The sequence below is a fragment of the Mustela lutreola genome, chromosome 9 (assembly GCF_030435805.1).
Source record: "Mustela lutreola isolate mMusLut2 chromosome 9, mMusLut2.pri, whole genome shotgun sequence".
Classification (NCBI taxonomy): domain Eukaryota; kingdom Metazoa; phylum Chordata; class Mammalia; order Carnivora; family Mustelidae; genus Mustela; species Mustela lutreola.
This window is the reverse complement of record NC_081298.1, coordinates 124,938,782-124,957,143: the sequence shown is the minus strand read 5'-3', so window position 1 is coordinate 124,957,143 and position 18,362 is coordinate 124,938,782. Positions and strand designations below refer to the sequence as shown.

The following is an 18,362-nucleotide window of genomic DNA, read 5'->3' as shown; positions in this document are numbered from 1 at the left end:
AGAGAAAGACACCCGGCAGAGGGAGAGGCAGAGAGGGAGGGAGAAGCAGATTCCCCACCGAGCGAGGAGCCAGACATAGGCCCAAGGATCATGACTTGAGCTGAAGGCTCACACTTAACCAATGAACCACCCAGCGCCTCTGTCAAAATTATTTTAGCTTTGTCATTTCACATAAACTTTGACAATAAGCTTGCCTCTATCTACAAAAGATTTTTGCATTAAACAGTATATATCAATTTGGGGAAAATTGATATCTTTACTCTGTGGGTGTTCTAATCTATGAATATGGTATGTCTTTCCACTTAGATCTTTGATTTCTTTCATCAGCATTTTGTGCTTTTTAGCATATAAATCCTGTATATGTTTTCTTAGATTTATGTCTAAGCATTTTAATTTTTTTACATGCACATGTATTCATTGCTAGTATATAGAAAAACTAACCTTTTGTATGTTAGTCTTGTATCTTGCATTCTGGCCAAACTCATTTATTTGTTCTAAGAGGGTTTGTTGTTGTTGTTGTTGTTGTTGTTGTTGTTTTTGATAGATTCTTTGGAATTTTCTCCAAAGATGATCATGTCATCTGCAAACAGGGACAGTTTTATTTTTTTCCCTTTTTGATCTATATGCCTTTTATTTCATTTCATTTTTTTTTTTTAATTTGAGAGAGAGAGAGAGAGCACGAGAGGGGAGAGGGTTAGAGGGAGATCATGAATAGATGTTTGGATTTTGTCAAATGTTTTTTCTGCATCAAGCGGTACGATTATGTGATTTTTCTTCTTTAGCCTGTTAATATGGTGGATTACATTGATTAAATTTTCAAATATTGAACCGACACTGCGTGCCTGGAATAAACCCCATTTGCATGGTGTAAAATTCTTTTTACATATTGCTGAACTCCACTTGCCAATATGTCGTTAAGAATTTCTGTATCTATATTCATGAGGGATATTACTCTATAGTTTTCTTTTTTGGGTACTGTCTTTGTCTGGCTTTGGTATCAGAGTAATACTGGTTTTACAAAATGAGTTGGGAATGTTTCCTTCTCCTTTCTGCGAGAGATTGGCATTCGTTCTTTAAGCATATGGTAAAGTTCTCTAGCTTTTTTAAAAATAGTGGTTCTGGGGGACCCAATCTGGAGCAAGTAAAGCTGAATCTTGGGGTTGGGGCTTGAGTGAAGGTGCTTTTCCAAAGCTCTACAGATGAGCTAATTAAGTGTGCAGCCAGCTGTGGGGTTCGGTGTGGTAGTAGCCTTGAGGAAGGATGGGAGGGTGAGCTGAAGCAGAATCCGTTTGAAGAATGACATGAATTAAACAACGGGAAGGCTTAGAGAATTTGGCTCACAGAGACATGCTCCCGGAGCCCCTGCTATCTTTGGGACCATATGGTGTAATGGGGACATTGGTCATACAAAGCATCTGGGTTGACTTGGCTGCTTAGAAGCCATTGATTCCTTACTTAGCAATTTTCACTTTCTCATTGGTAAAATGCAGCTCCTTGGGTTGTTTCGAGAATAAAACAACCCAGTGGGTATGGAAATGCTTTTGAACCTACACTGATGTTTCTTTGGGCCCCAGATTCCTCCTCACTGCCACTGTGTCATGCTTCCCAGTAAATCCCAATGGGAGACTTGGGACCCCAGTCGACTGCAGAAACGATGTTCTTAGGCTGTGGAGAAACTTCCTCCCCTTCCCTGCTCACTTACTCTGCCCATGGAGTTTGGGCTCTGAAGGGAAGAAGTGGGACCTTGGTTACAGTGATACGGGACTCTGACCCTGACCAGTGCCTCCCTCTCTGCTTTCGTAGGAACATGCTTGCCAATTCAGGCAGCGTGAGGATTCTCATCAAGGGAGGCAAGGTGGTGAATGATGACTGCACCCACGAGGCTGATGTCTACATAGAGAATGGCATCATCCAGCAGGTGGGCCGTGAGCTCATGATCCCTGGCGGGGCCAAGGTGATCGATGCCACTGGGAAGCTGGTGATCCCTGGAGGCATTGACACCAGCACCCACTTCCATCAGACCTTCATGAATGCTACGTGTGTGGACGACTTCTACCATGGGACCAAGGTAATGCTCCTGTTTGCTGAAGGTGCCTTCCCTTTGGCTTCTTCCGTTTGTGGGGCTGCTCCAGCCTAGACCCAAGTGAACAGGATGGCCCCCCCTGTGTTGCTAAAAGGAGAAGGGGGCTCTCCCGGGGCCACTGTGGCAACTGACATAGGGAATTCCAGGCTAGATGTCCTAGATCTCCATGACTACCAAAAAGCAGTCGGGCTGAAAAATGCGGGTCTGTTTTACTGATCCCATCACTTACTACCTATGAACTGAGGCTGGACACTGATTTTACGTTTATGTTTCTGTGTCATGTCATGCCGGCCTAGAAGAAGAGAATTCGCTGGTGTTTGTTATTGTGCATGTGTGTGACGGGAGTGAGGTATGGATCTGATGGACTCCCTTATGAGTAATAAGCTAAATAAATTCCCCAAAGATGGAGACAAAGAGATATGCCTCTTCTAGATGGTTTTAATGGCAGTTGATTATGAAACAGACGTAGCTAGCTATCTTGTATTATCTCTCCTAGCTTGCTCATTATTTTTAAAAACAGCTGGAAAAAAAAAAAAAAAACTGGTGGTGGGCCTCTTTTCGAGTGGTCATGGACCAATATTTACAATCATTGAGCTGGGCCTGAGCTGCTGGACTTTCCTGAATGCAAAACACAAAAATTCAGGCCTGTGAAACAGATGAATTAGGAAGAAATTACAATTTGCGAAAAGAGTCACATGTGGGTTCTTTTATCCTTATTCTGTGCCCATAACCTCTGTTATCGCTGCCATTCCTCTGCGTTGTGATTATCTGTCCCATGCCAGACTCTCCGTGAACACTGAACTTCTTAAGGTCTTCTTAAGACCTGACCATATTGTTCTGCCTTCCCAGAGCCTGACCCTGACCAGGAACCAGAGTAGCTACCCAGTCAATGTTTGTTAAGTGAATCAGTGAATGATGCTTATCTATTTGGGTCTCTGTACCCAGCTATGCATCAGAGTCACCTACAAAGATTTCTTTTTAAAGAGTTTATTTATTTGAGAGAGAGTCCAAGACTGAGAGAGCATAAGATGGGGAAGAGGCAGACAGAGAGGGACAAGCGGACTCCCTGCCAAGCAGGGAGCCTGACATGAGGCTCGAGCCCAGACCCCAAGATCATGACCCTAACCAAAGTCAGAGAGTCAACTGACTGAGCCACTCAGTCAGTTAAATGCAAAATGCAGAATTAAATCAGATTCTCAAGGACTACAAGTGTCTGACCCCGGAGGCAGCCCCTTAGGCTGTCTGACTTCCAAAGGCTTTGGCCTCTAACACTCCCCAGGACTAACTATACTATAGTTAGCCCTCTGTCCTACTTTGGCCCACAGCCTCAAATCCCCAGTGGCTCTGCACCCTAAAACCCCACCCCTGTTCTACCTGGAGTTCTCAGGGAGCCCTTCTCCCATGCTCAGGTGTCTCCTGCTAGGATCCATTTTCCTGGGGGTTCAGTTTCCAGTGACTGACAAGGCTCTCCAAACCCACCCTCAGGGAGCCTGGCTGGGGCAAGCAGATGCTGGCCTTGGGGTCACTGTTCTAGGGCTGGCCCATCTCAGGCAGCTAGCCATTTAGGTCTCCCAAGACATCCCCCCTTCCCAAGTCCAGGAGCAACAGACCAGATCCTTGAAAGACTGGGCTGGGAGGAGTCACAGTGGCCGTGGCCTAGCCTGTTCTGAGACAAGGATGCTCCCAGGACTAGTACTCTAGCATGTGGGGCCAAATCCACCTGCTCTGGCGGAGCCCAGAGAAGAGAGGTTTCTCTTCTGAGAATTCCCCAGGACCTGTGGGTGATGCTTCACTGATGAAACAGGGCATCCTATCCCCATCAACTTTTACAGGCTCCTCTCCCAGGATATGCTAGTAGCAGGATGGTTCCAGAGGGAATGAGCATATCCAGTTCCCCCTCCCTGTGTCCTGGAGCCAGGCCAGGCCTGTTTGCTTTGTGGCCATTGTCATTGCTATTTTTTTGAGGCATAGCCTGAGTACCAAGCCGTGCACAAATTCTGAGTATCTGGAATGGTCACACTGGACACACCCTTGTAACCAGCGCCCAGATCGAGAGGCCCCACATTGGCAGACCTAAGTCCTTCCTAATGCCCCCTCCCAGTCACTGCACCCTACCAAGGATAACCACTACCCTGACTTGTAATACCAGAGTTTAAAAAGCAGAAACCAAAACAGCTTCGTTGAGCTATAATTCACACGCCATACAATTTACCCATTTAAAGTGTAGAACTCAATAGTTTTTAGTATATTCAACATAGATGGGTTCTGACTGTTTACTTTATGTAAATGAAATTAGGTAGTTTGTACCTTTGCATTAGCTTCCTTAGCTCAACGTTAATTTTGTGCAATTTCATTCATGTTGTACTTTTACTCTCTTTTAGTGCTTTGCAGTTTGATGTCCCACATGGTACCTACCAATGGGTGTTGGGGGTTGCTAGTCACAGTTGCTGTGAATGTTCCTGTCCTTCTTTCCCCAAATGGACGCACCCATTTCGGGGTGGGAGGATTTATTTATTTGAGAGAGAGCATGAGCAAGGAGAAGGTCGGAGGGAAAAGCAGATTCCCCCTGGAACTTGGAGCCCAATGTGGGACTTGATTCTGGGACTCCGGGATTATGACCTGAGCTGAAGGCAGTTGCTTAACTGCCTGAGCCACTCAGGCACCTGGGGGCTATTCTGTAGTGCGCTCAGACCTGGCACCCTAAGTTGTGGCTTTGTCCCCACCCGGGAGACCTTTAGTCCAAGGTCAGATGCCACGCTGTCACCATGCTGTCTACTAGCTTCTCAGAGGGCACACTGGCCTTCTTCGTCTTATTTTTTTCCCATCGTCTTCTGTTGGGACCTCATTAAGCAGCAGTGACAGCTTTTCCCCAGAGAGCCTTTAGCTCTTTATAGCTGATGGAAACCTCAGCACATGCATCTCTTCCGGAAAACTCAGAAAAGCCCCTGTGCGGTGTCAGGCTCTAGTTGTGGAGTGTTTAAGGGCCCATGGGTCCCAAGCCATGCTCCTGGCCACCGGTGTCACTTAAACCTATCCTTTGTTCTCTCCATCCCCGAAGCAAGACTGGATCGTGATGTCCTTGTGCCCCAGCCCTCAGACTGAGCGTGGTTTCTCCCTCAGTTTCCCCTGGACTCAGTTTCCCCTGGATCCCATCTGTAGACCCTGCCCCAAGTTCTGCCTCTGTTTCCTGGCCTCCCAAGAGCTGGTTTCCTGCTGTGGTACTCCCACACCTCCACTAACAATCTCCCCTTCCCTTGGTGCTCCCACAGCCCGGCACCTGGGCACCCTCTTTCCTCGGAGCACCCACAGTCTCCTGGGGACAGAAAAAGTGCTCCTGTTGCAGTGCCACTTCAGGGGCCCGTGTCCATTTAATTATTCACACAGCCTGTGGCGCTCGTTCAGAGGCTGTGCTCCCAGCTAGACCGACGCTGACCTACTTTGTATACATTAGAAGGAAAGTAGCGGTTGATTCACTTTAAGCATCTGGGTTTATAATAGAATATTAATCCTAAGGAACGGCTCACCCTAGTGATTAGCCTAGAGAGAAAGAGAGATCAACTTGCATCTTTTTGTTCTTGTCCGACAGATCTGCGGAGCCTTGAACCCTGCACCCCCTGAGCTATTGCGTGCCTGTCAATTTGGCAGCGACAGCCGGGGCTGGGAAAACAAAACAGTTGAAAGCCTGGCTCTTCCGAGAGCATCTGGGTCTCCATTGTACTGGGTCTAAAGGGATTTCTCTAGCACTTTAATAAACGCCTTGCCTGCTTTCAGAGGCTGTGGCAGGCTCTGCCTGGCTCCCCGGGCTCTGCACCCCGTGCTTACAGCCGGGCCCTTGATCCTCCTCCCCGCCTTCTTATACCCTCCCAACCTGCAGGCCCTGCCCTCCCCCGGCCCAGAACCTACGGTCTCCGTCTCCGGGAAGCAAAGCAAAGCGTCAAGACCACCTGCTTGTTAATAACGCAGACCCCATTGAAGAAAGCGTTTATCTCTGGCAGGGGGGAGGCAGGGGGCGGGAAGGAGGAGGGAGGCCAAGTAACACAACTGTGTCTATAAAGGTCCAGGATTTCAGTGAGGTCATGAGGTCTTTTATTATTATTCTGCTTAAGATACTTATAAGTTACATTTATTCTCTTGTGTGGAGCTGATGTTACATAACAAAGAATGTTAATGCGGGCCCTGGAAGCTCCACCACACCAATGACTCCGCAGCAGCGAGGTGGAAGATCAGAATCAGGCTTTTTAACCTGTAGGTACAGCCCCTTCACTAAGATGCTGATGGAGGGGGCAGGCATGGGCAATTGGGAAAAGCTTCCCAGATGCCTTTTCTGCCTCCTTTCCCTCCAAAAATATATTAAGAACCACTGTCGAGGCCAGTGGTTTTCAACCCTTGGAAACAAACTACATTAGAACAACCCTGGGAGGGGCACTTGGGTGGTTCAGTGGGTTAAAGCCTCTGCCTTCGGCTCAGGTCATGATCTCAGGGTCCTGGCATTGGGCTCTCTGCTCAGCAGGGAGCCTGCTTCCCCCTCTCTCTCAGCCTGCCTCTCTGCCTACTTGTGATCTCTTTCAAATAAATAAAATCTTAAAAAAAAAAAAAAAAAGAACAACGCGGGGATGGGCACCTGGGTGGCTCAGTCTGTTAAGCATCTGCCTTTTCAGCTTAGGTCATGATCCCAGACTCCTGGGATTGAGCCCCGCATCGGGCTCCCTCCTGAGTGGGGAGTCTGCTTCTCCTTCTCCCTCTGTTCCTCCCCCTCCTTGGGCTCTCTCTCTTTCTCTCTCAAATAAATAAAATCTTAAAAAAATAATAATGACTTGGGGGATTTTTTTTTTTAAGACACCGGTGTCCAGGACCCATGCCAGATCGGTGAAATCTGTGTCTCTAGGTCTGCCTCTTCCCCCATCGATAGAGTTTTTCTTAAGATTTATTTATTTTAGAGAGAGAGGGTGCAAATGGGGGGAAGGGCTGAGGCAGAGAGAGAAACCCAAGCAGACTCCCTGCTGAGTGCAGAGCCCAACAGGGGGTCAGTCCCATGACCCTGAGATCCTGACTTGAGCTGAAATGCAGAGCTGGCTGCCCAACCAACTGAACCACCCAGGTGCCCCTCTGTCATTTTTTTTTTTTTTTTTTTTTTTTTTTTGGAAAGCATTCCTGCTGATTCTAACCCAGGCAGGTGGATTACCAAGGAACTTTCTTCACTCCTAGAAGCACGTTGTCCTGACTGTGACTCCTGCTGTCAAGCTGGCATCTGTGTCCCATCTGAATCCCATTTGAAGCTCGGGCTACTTTGCCTTGTCCTTGCCAGTCTTATTTATTTGCTTCTCTCCTTCTATTCACAGTCCAGGGTCCGATGAACAGGCTCCCAGATCCCAGCCTAGGTCCAGGAGCCCCTGTACTTGCTAGATTTCCCTGGCCCTGTGTTCTCCCCTCCTGTCTGGATCCCAGTGACATCATCAGGGAGTAAGAAGTTGGCCGTGGTAGAGGTGTCATTAAACAGAAGTCCGGCTGGGTCTCTCCCTCTTCGTTGAGGGCCCAGAGACTCCCTCTCATCTGTGCCAGGGCCATCTGTCACAGAGACAGCCGCCCATTAACTCAAAATCAGCATCAGCAGGACATCTATTCCTCCGTAGAAGGGAAGCCAAATCCAAGAAGAGTGCTTGGCCAGCATGAGATCAAGCCCAGGGGCTGTTTTGTGGCAGGGGTTTGGATAGCCTGCCGCATCCCGCCCCCAGTGGAGGGTCCTGACCCTCCCTCCCCTTTTCTCACTGCAGAGGACTGGGTCCTGTCTGGCAGAGTCCTGAGATAGGACAGGCTGGGACATAAATAAATTCCCTTTGCTGTCCAGCCTGCCAGCATCCGTACCAAGGAACCCATTTATCCATTGGGCAGATTGTTTTTCTACTTTGCCTTTGAAATGTACTCTTTTGGAATTAATCCTTTAAATGCTGCTCACTTCCCCTTTTTTTTAAAATTATTTTATTTTATTTTATTATTTTTATTTTAGTACTCTACCTTTCTGTTTAATTCTGGCCAAAATGTCTTTACAGTCTTTTAGCTCTCCAAAAATTTTCAGGACTCAGTCTCATATGGTCTTACCTTTTTTTTTTTTTTTTTTTAAAGTAGTCTCCATGCCCAGCATGGAAACCAGGTCCTGAGATCATGACCTGAGCCAAGACCAAGAGTCGGATGCTTAACTGACTGAGCCACCCAGACGCCTCTGTGGTCTTGCTTATTCACCAATGTTCTCAAGTTCACTTGTGTCTTCATTCCTGTAAAAAGCTGGAAGGGACCTTAGAAATCGAGTTCCACCCTCCCACTGATGAAAAATGAATGAGTTGCCCCAGGTCCCGGTGATCATTGGACCTGAATGCAGGTTTCTTTGTCTGAGGGTCTTTTCACCATGCCCCTCAGGGATTCTGAAAACCCAGAGCAGGACAGTCACCCCTTTCAGACAGCCTGTGACCTCTCGGTGGGCTGCATGCGGGGTCTCCTTAACACCCCAGCTCTACACTTGCCTGGACCAGGTGAAGTCATCCCAGAACTGACTTGCACTGGGCAGACAATAGAGCGAGCTCTTTGCCTCCCTGAAATGGTGGTGGTAGCAGAGACCACTTTTCCCAGGAGGAATAACATCCTTCTTAGATATTGACAGTTTTTGCCATTTACAAATGGGTGTTGTGGGGATTAAATAAGGATACATGAAAAACGTTTCTCACTATGCCCAGCACAGAGTATGCCTATGATCTATGTCGGTCCCCCAGCTGTGATGACCCACATCCACCCTGGGCCCACCCGTGGCTCTGTCTGTAGGCTCTCGGATCCACCCACTTTGGCTTTGCAATGCAATTGTTCTACTGTCCATCTAGTGCCTGTGCTGCCTGTATCCCTGGCTTTGCCAGCAGGCCACCCTGATACACCTTCTCTCAGAATGTACCCTCCTCCCAGCTTGTTTTCCTGGACTAGCTGCTGCCACACCATGCCTGCTCGTCCCGAAGACCCGCCACCCCTCCTGCACCGCGGTGCTTGCAGGGATCCGCACAGCTAGGCTCCTCTCCCATTTCAGAATCACCACAGTCCCACTGAAGATGTCCGTGGGCTCCTCATGGAGTGGCTTCCCTAGAGGTTGTCTCTTTTCCTGCCTCTCCCAGGGGGACCCAACACCTGTGCAGGGCTGTATTCATCTTCTGCTGCTTCCGTACAAATTAAGACAATACCCACGTGCTAGCTCCCTGTTCTGTAGGTCAGAAGTCCGGGCACAGTGGGACTGGGTTCTCTGCTCCGGGTCTCACAAGGTCTACAGTCAAGGTGTCGGCTGGGCTGCTTTCTCATGGAGTTCACAGTCCTCTGCCAAGCTCATGTGCTCGTGGCAGAATTCAGTTGCTGGCCGCTGGAGTGCTGAGGTCCCCCTGTCCCTGCTGGCTATCTGCTGAGGTCCCATCTCAGCTCCTGAGGCTATCAGCATTCCTTGCCATGTGCCCCCTCCATCGTCAAAGCCGCCACAGAGGCTCTTTCACTTTGAACCCCTCTTCTGATTCAAATCCCTTGGACTTAGAATCTCTTTTGCCAGAAAGAACCCCAACCCTTTAAGAGCTCATCTGATGAGCCTCAGCTCCACAGAGATCATCTCCCTTTCTTAAAGTCAACTGGATCGTATAACAAAACACCCGGGTGATGGTGTATTGACAGGGCCCCTTCCACACTCATGGGAGGGGACTGTACGGGGCATGGTTCCCTGGGAGTCATGTGCCTACCATTGGGCTGGGGGTATCCTGTGCTAAAACTATGGCCAGCGTATAGACATTTTGCCCTGATCTGTGTCCATTCCACCAATTTTGCTTCAACTACTTAAATCTTTTGAAGGCTCCATATTTACAATTTTTAAATTGAAAATCACCTTGGCCCATCCTTCACTTCACAGCTCTCCACGCTTCCTGTTGTTTTCCTGCCTGAAAACCTGTCGCAACTCCCTGTTGTCTAAGACGTCAAGTTGGGATTTCTGGGTCATCACCCTGGACAGCTCCCCAGCCGACCTTGCCTCTCCCTCCAGTCCTCATTGCCAACACTTGCACAGGCATCCATCCGCAAGGGGGGTTTCTCTTCCTGTGAACGTCCCCCACTCCTGCGGTCGTCCCTTTCCACCACCCCAGGGCACGCTTCAAGGCTACCCTACCGAGCCTATGCCATGTTCTCCCTGCAGCTAATTCAAATCGAGGGTCCTGCTTTCTCTTCGCCAGCTGAAATAATTTGTCTTCTTGGGGCTTTCAGATTGTTTCCTGCATAGTTTGTCTTTCGGCCAAATTGAAGAGTATTTGTGGAGCACAGACCATAATTTACATTAACTCATGACCCACCACAGACCCACATAGTTTGAAACATAGAGTCGATGTTCAAGAAACAGGTGGATGTCAGCACAGTGCTGGTGATGGGCACAGGGAGACCACTATAGAATCTGAATTTTAGCTCCATATTGACTGTGTGATTTGGACAAATTAATCTCTCTCTGTCTCTCAATTTCTTCTCTGGGAAATGGAGATTATAATAGTGTCTTATGTGTGTTCATCGAGTTACTATTTGTAAAGAACTTAAAATAATACTTGGTGCTTACCAAGCCCTATATGAGGGTCCATTAAATCAATCAATCACTTGATCATGCTCCCAAGCCCTGGAAAACACATTTGTACCATTTCCTCATGAGCCTACATATTAAACTGTTAGGCATCAAATAGGAACTAAAAAGTTGGATTCTCTTCCTACTGTTAAGTCGACTGTATGTGTTTTAGATTTCAAACAGAGTCTAATAGTAATGATGATGATTTCTAGATAATTTTCTCTCCTCTCTCTTTCTCTTAAAAGCAGAAATAGCCAGTCATAAACTCTGCAGGCATCAGGAGCTATTTAAAGATACCCTGCTTCAAATCAGTTACTTTAACAATACCTTGCCAGCGACTTTCATTCTACACCTACATTAATTGGCCAGGCAAAATGTAGGCCAGGTTGACCCTTCTTAGAACAAATATAAGAGGAGATCAATTGTTTCTTATAAATTTTACATCTAATATTGGAAAAAAGTCTCCTATGGTGACCAAGTAGCTCGTCAATTTCTAGAAGAGTGTTTGCAAAAAATTCATCTCTGCAGAGATATTGCTTCTTAAAACCTTTGGTTCAAGAATAGAAAGGAACGACTCCTCTGTGATCCCAGACATACTGAAAACCTTTCATGCCTTGTATAAGAAGTTCTGCTTTCATACTCTCATCCTTTAGGGTTTAAAAAGAGAAAATAAAGAAGAAAAAACACATGTACTGCATGTATATTTCAGTGATACATATAGTACATGAATGATGGATCTTCCTTTTCTTTTGCCTTTTTCTTTTCTTAAAAAAAATCTTTTTTAATAGTTCAAGAAATATTTGAACATAACTGTGTGGAATTCCTCAAAAATCTTAATTGTGAATATCTCTTTTCTCAAACCTTGCTTCAGTTGCCTCTGATGTGAAGCTGTCATAGTCTTGTGTTGAGTGTAAGGTACACGTCTTAGAATGACGTCCGGTCGGACAGGTAGGAATGTGTGTAGATGCCAAATCTTTTCCACTTGGTGGTTTCAGCCTTATGATTCCCTCATGTGATCAGCACAGCCAAGCACATTTTTTTTTTCTCCTTCGGATCCTTTTATACTTCTTGTTAATTAAAAATTAGGAGCTATAATGATCCTTAATTAGTGACTACACGAAGACAAAACTGTGGGCCAACTATAGTAAGAACTCGCTCACTGATGAGTTTGTCTCTCATACTCACACACATTCACACTCACGTGCTCAAACAAACACACAATTTTAGAGCTGGAAGTACCACTAAAGATTAATGAATCCAACTCCTAACCCATAAATAGCTTTTGAACTCTCCACAGTATTCTCAATTAATATTTAGAAATAAAATTAGGGGCACCTTGGTGGCTCAGTCAGTTAAGCATCTGCCTTTGGTTCAGGTTGTGATCCTAAGGTCCCAGGATCGAGTCCCAGGTCCAGCTCCCTGCTCGGTGGGGAGTCTGCTTCTCCCTCGCCCTGCTTGTTCTCTCTCTCTGTCTCCCTCTCAAATAAATAACTAAAATCTTTAAAAAAAAAAAAATTAAACAATATATGTCGGTGAACTTTGTTTTGGGGGAGGTGTGTGAATGGAATAAAGAAGGTCATGATTTGGTAATCTAGAAAACCACCTTTTTTGTTTTAATCCATGTAATTTTTCTTTCTCAACAAATTGATGAAGGTGTAGTTGACATACAGTAAATCGTGCGTATTTACGGCATATAGTTTGAGGGGCGCCTGGCTGGTCAGGTGGTGGAGTGTGCGACTGACTTTTGATCTCAGGGTTGTAAGTTGGAGGCCCACATTGGGTGTAGAGATTACTTAAAAAATAAAATCTTGGGCACCTGGGTAGCTCAATTAGGTGTCTGCCTTTGGCTCAGGTCTTGATCTCAGGGTCCTGGGATCGAGCACCACATTGGGGTCCCTGCAGGGCAGGGGGACCGCTTCTCCCTCTCCTCCCCACCTGTGTTCTCTCTTGCTATCTTTGTCTCTGTCTCTCAAATAAATAAATAAAATCTTTTTAAAAATAAAATAAAGTAAAATAAAATCTTAAAGTGTGTAGTTTGATCCATCTTGACCTATGTATACACTGTGAAGCCATCATCGTTAACAGCCATATTCGTCACCCCCAAGTTTTTTTGTGTCATCATCATTCTCTACCCCTGATAACCACTGATCTATTTTCTGTCACAATAGATTAGTCTGCATTTTCCGACATTTTTACATAAATGGAATAATCCAGTATGTATTCCTTTTATGGCCCAGTTTCTTCCGCTCAGCATTATTAAGTTTTTGGTTATTGCAGGTAAAGCTACTATGAACATTTGGGTACAAGCCTTTGTGCAGACATATGTTTATTTCCCCAAGGTAATTACCTAAGAATGGAATGTCTAGGTCACATGGCAGGTGTATATTGAGCTTTTTAAGAAATTGCCAAGATGGTTTCCAAAGTGGTTGTAATATTTTATCTTCCTTCCCGGTTCCACATCTTTGCCATCACTTGTTAGGATCAATCTTTTTAATTTTAGCCATTCTAACAGGTGTATACAGGCACTTCATTGTGTGTGTGTGTGTTTTTGGTTTTGGGTTTTTTTACTAGATCACTGCTTTACTATAAAAGGATAGGATTCAGAAACAAGTAGATGGAAGAGATGCACAGGGCGAGGTGTGGGTGAAGTGGAGCCTGCGTGCCCCTCTCCAGATGCACCACTGCCCCCCATCTCCACATGCTCACCAACCCGGAAGCTCTCTATGTGGTTTTCATTTGAATTTCCCTTAATGGCTAATGCTGAATGTCTTTATGTATGTAGACCCTGTATATCTTTGGAGAAGTGTTCACATCTTTCGTCCATTTTCTATTTGAGTTAAGTTTCTTTTTATTGATTTTTTAAGTAATCTCTACACCCAGCGCGGGGCTTGAACTCACAACCCTGAGATCACAGAGTTGCATGTTTCCTTTTTTCTTAATTTAATTAAATTAATTTATTTATTTGACAGAGAGATCACAAGTAGACAGAGAGGCAGGCAGAGAGGTAGGGGAAGCAGGCTCCCTACTGAGCAGAGAGCCCGATGTGGGGCTTGATCCCAGGACCCCAAGATCTTGACCTGAGCCAAACGCAGAGGCCTAACCCACTGAGCCACCCAGGCACCCAAAGAGTTGCATGTTTCATGGACGAAGACTCAAGCCATGCATCTGTACCCCAAGTTGTTAGCCCTTTTAATGGTTTTATATATTCTAGTTATAAGTTGTTTATATATTCTATATATATTCTAGTTATATATTCTAGTTATAAGTTGTTTATATATTCTAGTTATAAGTCATATATTGTGTAAATGTATTGCAAATACTTTCCCCCGGTCTGTGATTTACCTCTTCGTTTTCTTAACAGTGTTTTTTGAAAAGACAGTTTAAAATTTCGAAGTCCAGTTTATTGATTTTTTTTTTCATAATTTGTTTTTTGCCCTCTGACCAAGAAATTTTTTATGAAATCCAAGGTCACTAAAATTTATGCCTATATTTTCCAAGTTTTATGATCTTGGCCCTTACATGCAGGTCTGTGATCCATTTTAAGTTAGATTTTGTGTATGGTGTATGGTGTATGGTAAGGGTTAAGGGTCAGGTTTTTTGTGTATGGCTGTCCAGTTGTCAGCCCCATTTGTTGACAAGATTATCCCTTGTAGAAAAGCTGTTGACCATCTATGCATGGGTCTATTTCTGGACTCGCTTTTCTTTTGATCTATTTGTCTGTCTTCATACCAATACCACCATGTCTTGATTTTCAAAGCTTTACAATAAGACTTAAAAGAAGGTAGTATAAGCCCTCCAGCTTTGTTCTTTCTTTTTAAAAAAGATTTTATTTATTTATTTGGCCCAGGTCGGGAGAGGCAGTGAGCAGTGGGGAAGGGCAGAGGGAGAGAAGGCAGAACATCTCAAGCCAAATCCATGCCAAGGACAGAGCTCGAGGCAGGATTCGATTTCACAACCCTGAGATCAGGACCTGAGCTGGAATCAAGAGTTGGACGTTCAACCAAATGAGCCACCCAGGTCCCCCCGTTCTTCTTTTTCTTTTCTTTTCTTTCTTTTTTTTTTTTAAGATTTTATTTATTTGACAGAGAAATAGAGAGGCAGCTAGAGAGGGAACACAGCAGGGGGAGTGGGAGAGGGAGAAGCAGGCTTCCTGTTGAGCAGGGAGCCTGATGCAGGACTCGATCCCAGGACCCTGGGGTCATGACCTGAGCCGAAGGCAGATGCTTAACGACTGAGCCACCCAGGCGCCCCTGTTCATCTTTTTCAAAGTTGTTTTGGCTATTTCGTCTTTGGGAGCTAACTTTTTGTAGTATAGGCTATAAGCCAGAAACTTAAGGGAACTGTCAACTGAGTGCATGAACTAAACCCTTGGTAAATATTCTCTGCCCTTAGCATGGTCCCTTTCTGCTAGATAAAAGTTAAGACTTTTCTTTAAAATTTTCTCAAGTTATTTGGAGGGGGGAAATAAAAGGGGTGTGTGTGTGTGTGTGTGTGTGTGTGTGTTTTAAAAGAAACTTTGTTGGGTGTTGGGGGTTTGGAGGTCCTTGAGGATATTGTCCTGCACACGCCAGGCAACACACTGATGTGACTGTTCTGCCTTCACGGGGCCTGTGTCTCACTCTACAGTAAACTGTGAGGACGTCGTGGGGAAGAGCCCACCTGCTCCGTTTCTGCCTGACACATCGTCCCTGGTGAATAGGGTGGCCTGGGCGAGCTGAGGGACCTAGAGGGTGATAAAGGTTTTGTGGACTGGAATTCTAACCTCTGAGCCACTGCCATCCTCTCCTGGCTCCTCTGTCAGGTTTCCTTTTTTTTTTGTATCCCCTGTTACCTGGGAGAGATGGGCTGCATCTCTCCCAGGCTGGTGCCCCAAGTCACCTGGCAGGCTTAAGATTCTCTAGAACCCATGTTTGAGAGCGCACAGTAGTTCCAAAGCTCTACACGCTAGACTCAGTGGCCCATCAAAGAGTATGTTTTTTCTGCCGCGTGGAAAGTTCAGGGTTCAGAATGGAGCATACTGAGCCTCTGACCGCCTCTGGGATCCCAGTCCCCTAGGTGGCTCCTACCTCCGCAGTGGCTCTGCAGATGAGTTTCTGTCCCCGCCTCCTACAAGCGCGGTGTGTGGAGCTGTCCAGGCCCATTGGTCAGAGCACCTCTATATCCATTATTCATTTATTATGATCTTTAAACCATCCCCCTTGGACAGGTTTTTCTGTTCTCTTATTATCTTTTCTTTCCAGGTGGGGAAAAAAGTGAATACTTGCCACGCTAATCAGTGCAGGGACAGGTCTGCCTGCCTCCTGGCCTTGACTCCAGCCCATTCCTGGGCGCCTTGTATCCAGGGAGACCCCAGGGCCCCGTCCCTCGGCAGTTTGGTGTATTGTTATCACTTAGCTTTGGGACGAACATGAGGACTCGCCCACAGCAGGGTAGACAGGAGGGCAAGTTGGGTTACACAGGGTTTATTTCTGGATGGTTGATAAATCCCTCCTCGCTGGCATCCATGGGCAGCCTGGGCTTTTAATAAAGACGGTCCTGCCCCGCTCGCCTGTAGACTTTTCTGCTTTGGGCTTGGAAGGGGCTTTGCTAAGGAGAACGATGACAAAGAGCCCCTCTGTGCAGCTCTGTTTTGAGAATGGTTTCCCCAGGCCCCTTGGCTTCTTAGAAGCTGGCAGCCACGTTCTCTCCGCCACATAACCCCCTTTGAGGATCATCTCCAGTCTCCATGGTAACTGCATGTCGGAGACAGCCTGCTCTCTACTGTGGCTTTGTATTAAACACAATGAATTTAAATTGGATGCTCGGCAGCAAAGATAATCATTCTGGATTAGAGAGAAGCCTGGAGCTCCTCATTTCATAATTTTGGATGTTGGTACAATTCTCAGATTTAGCCCTGTAATTCAAGCTCAAGTCATACCTACCCCCCTGTTTCCAAACTGCAGTTAGGTCCGATTTCACTGGGGCTTTTCTCCATCGTTTTGCAGTGGAATCTTGGAAACAGGGGGCGCCTCTGTCAGGCCAGGACTATCCTGAGCTCTAGAAAGGGCAGCATATACTATAAAAGAAACGTGGGGGCTCTAGAAGCAGATGGACCCTTTTTCATTCTGGCTGTGCGATTCCTTCTGAGTCCCTTTTCTTATCTATAAAAGAGCAGAGTAACCTCCACCCTATAGAATCATATTTTAAAAAACAATTTTAATGGCCTAAAATACAACATAACATTTGCCATTTGATCCATTTTTAAGTGTATAGATCGATGACATTAAGTACATACACAGTGTTGTCGCTGCAGTAATCCATCTCCAGGGGCGCCTGGGTAGCTCAGTCGTTAGGCATCTGTCTTCGGCGTCTGTCATCTTGGGGATGCTGGGATTGAGCCCCATGTCAGGCTCTGCACTCAGCCAGGAGTCTGCTTCTCCCTCTCCCCCTCCCCCTGCTCGTTCTCCCTCAAATATATTTTTTAATTCTTTTAAAAATCCATCTCCAGAATTTTTTCATCTTAACTAGCTGAAACTTAGTACCCATTAAGTAGGACTTCCCCCTTCCCCTTCCCCCCATACCCTCCTACCCCTGGCAATCACCACTCCATCTTTTGTCACTGTGAACTTGACCATCCTAGGAACCTCATCTATGTGGACTCATACAGTATTTGTTCATTCGTGATTGGCTTATTTTATTGAGCATAATTTTCTCAAGTTTCAACTACATGGTCACATAGGTCAGAATTTCCTTTGTTTTTAAGGCTGGATAACATGCAGATATGCCACAATTTATTTACCTATCTGTGCGTTCCTGGCCCCCCGGGGTGGTTTCCACCTTTTGGCTGTTAGGAATAATGTTGTTAAGGACACACATAGCTGTCTGAATCCTTCTTTCAATGACAGACTCAGTTCGAGCATCAAACAAGTTAGGAAATGTTAAGAACACGGCCCATAAGTAGTAGGCCATCAGCGAATGTGACTTCCTGTCGTGACATTGCGTTCAGCCTGGGAGTGAACTGCCCCAGCCGCCTCTGCTGGCTTCAGTGAGAGTGATGTCACTTTCTTCTGAGCGAGCTGCTTCTCTGTCCCCGCAGCACACCCATCTGCCGGGCCTGGGAATTAACACAATTCATTCCAGGATTTAAAGAAATGTCTTAACCGTGAAAATGTGCATCGCCTCATGCATGCTTTAACGTTCTCCCTCCAGTTGCTATGCATGTATTCCTCGTTCCAGAAGCCAGAGAATGTTAGGGCTGATGTATATACTTCCTCATCAGTTGTCTATTTTAAGTATTCCGTGCAGGAGCCCCTGAAGCCGGGTGAGATCACCGCAGGCAATGAGGTTCTGGGCTTAGTTACTATTTCATAGGTATCAGATGTGTTCTTAGCATTAACAGAAGAGAATGGGATCTGGAGAAAATCTATCTAGCCCCCAGTCTTGGCCCGGCTCTAAGACACTGAGGAAGGCAGACCACTGTCCCACGTGGTGGTCATAAAGACTGACCCACTCCTAGAGCACTCTGTGAATTGAGGCAGAGAGGGACCAGGTCCCTGGGCTGGGGTGCAGCTCTCTAGGAATTCTTTATGGGTCTTGTTTCATCCAGAGTCCCTAACGTGGGGGTGACTCTGTGCTGCCTGGTGCACCTCCAGGGGTGAGGACCCCGGAGCTCAGGAACCATCCTTCCCTGCA

General features: G+C 46.2%; 1 protein-coding gene across 3 annotated transcripts in view; it reads left to right on the top strand.

Moving 5' to 3' along the window:
- DPYSL5 (dihydropyrimidinase like 5) overlaps positions 1–18,362 on the top strand; it is a 92,786-nt gene that overhangs the window by 38,671 nt on the left and 35,753 nt on the right. For all 3 annotated transcript variants that reach the window (XM_059132376.1, XM_059132378.1, XM_059132377.1), the window contains exon 2: positions 1,804–2,068. In XM_059132376.1, the coding sequence (XP_058988359.1) occupies positions 1,808–2,068 (261 nt within the window). In that variant the 5' untranslated portion in view covers positions 1,804–1,807. The remainder of the gene's footprint in view (positions 1–1,803; positions 2,069–18,362) is intronic.